The sequence below is a fragment of the Ascidiella aspersa genome, chromosome 6 (assembly GCF_963924565.1).
Source record: "Ascidiella aspersa chromosome 6, kaAscAspe10.2, whole genome shotgun sequence".
In the NCBI taxonomy this organism is placed as follows: domain Eukaryota; kingdom Metazoa; phylum Chordata; class Ascidiacea; order Phlebobranchia; family Ascidiidae; genus Ascidiella; species Ascidiella aspersa.
In genome coordinates this window covers 17,334,795-17,338,799 of record NC_139452.1, presented here as the reverse complement: position 1 = coordinate 17,338,799, position 4,005 = coordinate 17,334,795, and the positions used below count along the sequence as shown (strand labels likewise).

Below are 4,005 nucleotides of genomic sequence, written 5' to 3'. Positions count from 1 at the left end.
AAAACGTAAACAAACCGGACGTAGTGTAGACATTCGCGCGTAGCGCGAAAATTTTTCGCAATTACGAAGTTAAAATGGACAAAACGTTTGTGCAATAGACTCGTGTCTAATTTGTCAAAGAGGCGGCCGGCCGGATGAATTACATTCCGGCCCGCTGGCCGTAGGTTGCCGAACCCTGATTTAGAGCATATAAGGACCCCACATGGACCCCCAAAAGGCCGGTCTTAGGTTATGAATTTGGTGCGTTTAGAAAGGGGGGCCTTTGAAAAAAACCCAAAATTTCGGTTTAAACATGTCGAGTACATCGATCAAACCTATCTTAAATGTTGCGCCACATATCAGTGGTCAATAAATGGCCGATCTTAAGTGCGGAAAATGGTGCAAAACCCATTTAAGACCACCCTTTATGGGGTCACCATGTCACGTTTAAATATCATTTCGAGTACATTAATGAAACTGGGTGAAAATAAACTTTATATCGTACTGTAACAGGAATGATAAGTCTTAAGTTGAGGTTTGGTGCAAAATACATTTAAGACCGGGTCAAATGTAGCACATGTACCTTCTCATAAATGCCGATAGAGGGCGCTATGTTTATTTTTGATAGCGTTAAATATAGGAATCAAACACATCATTCCAAGTCTGGCGCTCGTGGAGTGCGGAGCGAAAAATGGCAAACAGAGCAAGTTACGCTCAGGCAGTGAATAAAAATGCGGCCAGCTTTAAGAGGCCGAATTGCTTAAGTATGAGGACAGTTAATTTATTGAAAAGAGACGAAATTCTGAATCTTACAAAAAGTATGGACTATCCGCTGAAGAAATTAGTTGGGATTGCAGAAATGCGAGGCCAAAACGTCGACATAACTTGCACCAATAGACAAAATGTTTTGGAACTTTACACAAAGCTATGCGCAGCAGAATCAGTGAAATTTGTTAAACTATACGAAAATGACAAGATTAACATCGCAGTTGGCTGGGTGCCTATCCCTTTCCCCAGTGAACTCATAGCAGAGGAAATATCGGCAAAATATGGAAAAGTTGAAAAGGTGACACACAGGAAGGACAAGATTGGGTTGCTAACCGGAATGAGAATCTTGACAATGAATTCAACGGACGTGGAAGAAAGCCCTTTACCAAGTTATATTAGGATGGCGGACTGTGATTTTTACGTAACATATCATGGGCAAGTGTTCACTTGCAAGTATTGTGACGAGAAAGGTCACAAACAAGCAAACTGTCCCAAACGTCAAAAAGATTTTCCTCGGCTAGTAAAAAGACAAAAAGAGCACAAGCAAGCCAAAGCACACGGAGAGACAAACGATAACGCAGTTGCCCCCAACTCTAGCGCTGGCGTCAACAATGCTGATAACAATCCACACTCTACAACAGCCGTAAGCAGCATTCTAAACGATGCTGATAAGAACTCCCCGGACTTCAACTCTGAAAACAACGCCAACATCAAGTCAAGCACACCGAAGCTTACCAACAACTGGTCAAGGAAAAGGCTGCAACGAAGCCCAGACGAGCTTCCTAACAGCAAATCTATTAGCCTATGTGCGACCAGAATTTCGCTGACATGCCCTGGCTGCCAAGCTGAAGCTGTGGTTTCGGCTCAATCGAAAACTTTCGTTTGCTGGAGTTGTTCCAACAAGTATTCCGTTGCAATGAAGTTGCCGAGTTATTTCTGGTCGAAGAGGGGAAAGAATCATGTCAATGTCATTCATGCGAAGGGACATTGAGACGCATGCCGGGCTGCGATGAGCTCCAGCCAGAATACAAGACGAAGGAAGATGTGCTTGAGTGCATACAGTGCGAAAGGTACTCTGTTGTCTGTAATTGTTTTACTGTTAACTCGCTACCTAAGGTTACCATGTGTAAAGCGTGTAGTAATAGCCACTGCAAGTATAAGATAGTCAACTGTAGTTGCGGGAAAAAGCATTCCTGTCTTATGGGTCCCAATAAAGCGTTTAGATGTGAATGTGGCATGGAGTACGAATGGGACATAGATATTTAAATACTATTTTTATGTCTTTAAATATTATTTCACACAACGTTCGAGGTTTAAACATTGCTATGAAAAGAAAATCGATTTTTAATTTTTTACTTCGTAAAAAGTGTCACGTTGCCCTTTTGCAGGAAACCCATGGTAGCGCTAAGCACGAAAAGTTATGGGGTATGGAATGGGGAGGGGAAGCGTTTTGGGCGCACGGCACCTCAAGCAGTAGAGTGGTGGCAATACTAACCGACAAAAACTTATCCTATTCCGTCTCAGGCACACGAGTAGACCAAGAAGGTCGATACTTAATGGTTGAAATTACAATAAATGCAACCCCGATAGTAATTGTTAATGTTTACGCGCCGAATAAGGACGATCCAGAATTTTTCATCAATTTATTCGCCGTACTTGACAGCTTTTCCGATGCCCCAATAATCATGGGTGGGGACTTTAATCTAGTTCTGGGCAATGTCCTAGATCAAAATGGAAGTAAAAAACATCTTAACCGAAAAGCAAGAGAAAGTCTTTTGCAATATATGACACATTACAAACTAACAGATATTTTTCGCCACAAATTTCCAACCGTTAAAAAGTTTTCAAGGCTTCAGAAACTACCAGCGGCATCATCGCGTTTAGATTTCTTTTTAATTGACGGATCTCTCGTCGAAAACGTTGAAAATGTAGACATAGTCCCCGGTATAATGTCCGACCATAATATAGCAACTCTAGGGGCTGACATTAACCCAGCACCACGCGGTAGAGGCTACTGGAAATTTAATACATCACTATTAAATGACCAGCGTTACAAGGATAAAATAAAAAAGGTAATCACTTATTATAAAGCAGAAAACCATATAGGCGAAACCGACCCACATGTAAGATGGGACGCCTTGAAAGCAGTTGTTCGGGGAGAAACTATTAGATATGCTGCCGAACTAAAACGAAGGCTAAATATAAAGCAAATCGATTTGGAAAAACTGATTGGCGAGACGCAAGACGCTATTTTAAAGAACTCTGAAACAGAATTAGCCCCTTGCACGAAAAATTGTCCAAACTTAAATCGGTACTCGACCAACTAATGCTGCGCCAAACTAAAAGCGCCATAACGCGAAGTAGGGCTCGCTGGGCAGAGGAGGGCGAGAAAAATACAAAATACTTTTTAAATTTGGAAAAAAGACATTGCGAAAAAAAGGGTATTAACAGACTTTTTGTAGATGATAAAATAATAACTGACCAAAACAACATTTTGGACGGTCTAGTTGACTTTTACAAGTAACTCTACAAACAAAACGGAGCTCTATTGAACAAAACCTTAATCGCCTCAAAATTAAAAACACTAAATCTCCCAAAAATTAAGGCAGAACAATCAAAACTATTAGAAGCGGAAACAACAGAAGCGGAATTCTTCACTGCTCTCTGCAACATGGGTAAAAATAAATCCCCTGGGCTAGACGTTTTTCCAGCAAAGTTTTATATCACCTTTTGGGACAATATCAAATGCGTCTATATGGCAGCTTGGCGACATACAGTAAATACAGGTAGGCTATCAGCTTCTCAGTCAGAAGCAGTGGTAACTCTACTTCCAAAAGCTTATAAAGATCATCTTCAACCGGGAAATTTTAGACCGATAACGCTTTTGAATGCAGACTACAAAATTGCTTCAAAAGTAGTTAACACCAGGATCCGAGGGGTACTAAACGACATTATCTCGCCTGCGCAAAATGGTTTTATTCCAAAACGATACATAGGCACTAATATTCGTCTTTTGTTCGATATCATTGACTGCGCCGACTATTACGATATACCTGGCGCGATACTGTCTTTAGACATGTTCAAGGCCTTTGACACGGTAAACTGGGACTTCATATATACAGCCTTAGCTGCTATCGGGTTCGGGGACAAGATTATTAAATTGATCGAATGTTTTTACCAAAATCCTTCGTGCGTAATTGTTAACAACAACTTTTTATCAAAATCGTTTAACGTTGAACGTGGCGTACGCCAGGGAGA

At 41.0% G+C, this 4,005-nt stretch overlaps 1 protein-coding gene across 1 annotated transcript; it reads left to right on the top strand.

Annotated features, from left to right (window-relative positions):
* The first annotated feature begins 670 nt into the window (after positions 1-670).
* Positions 671-1,738, top strand: LOC146140542 (uncharacterized). Its single transcript, XM_083392647.1, has one exon. The coding sequence runs from the start codon at positions 671-673 to the stop codon at positions 1,736-1,738; it is 1,068 nt and encodes a 355-aa protein (XP_083248773.1).
* The last annotated feature ends 2,267 nt before the right edge of the window (positions 1,739-4,005 follow it).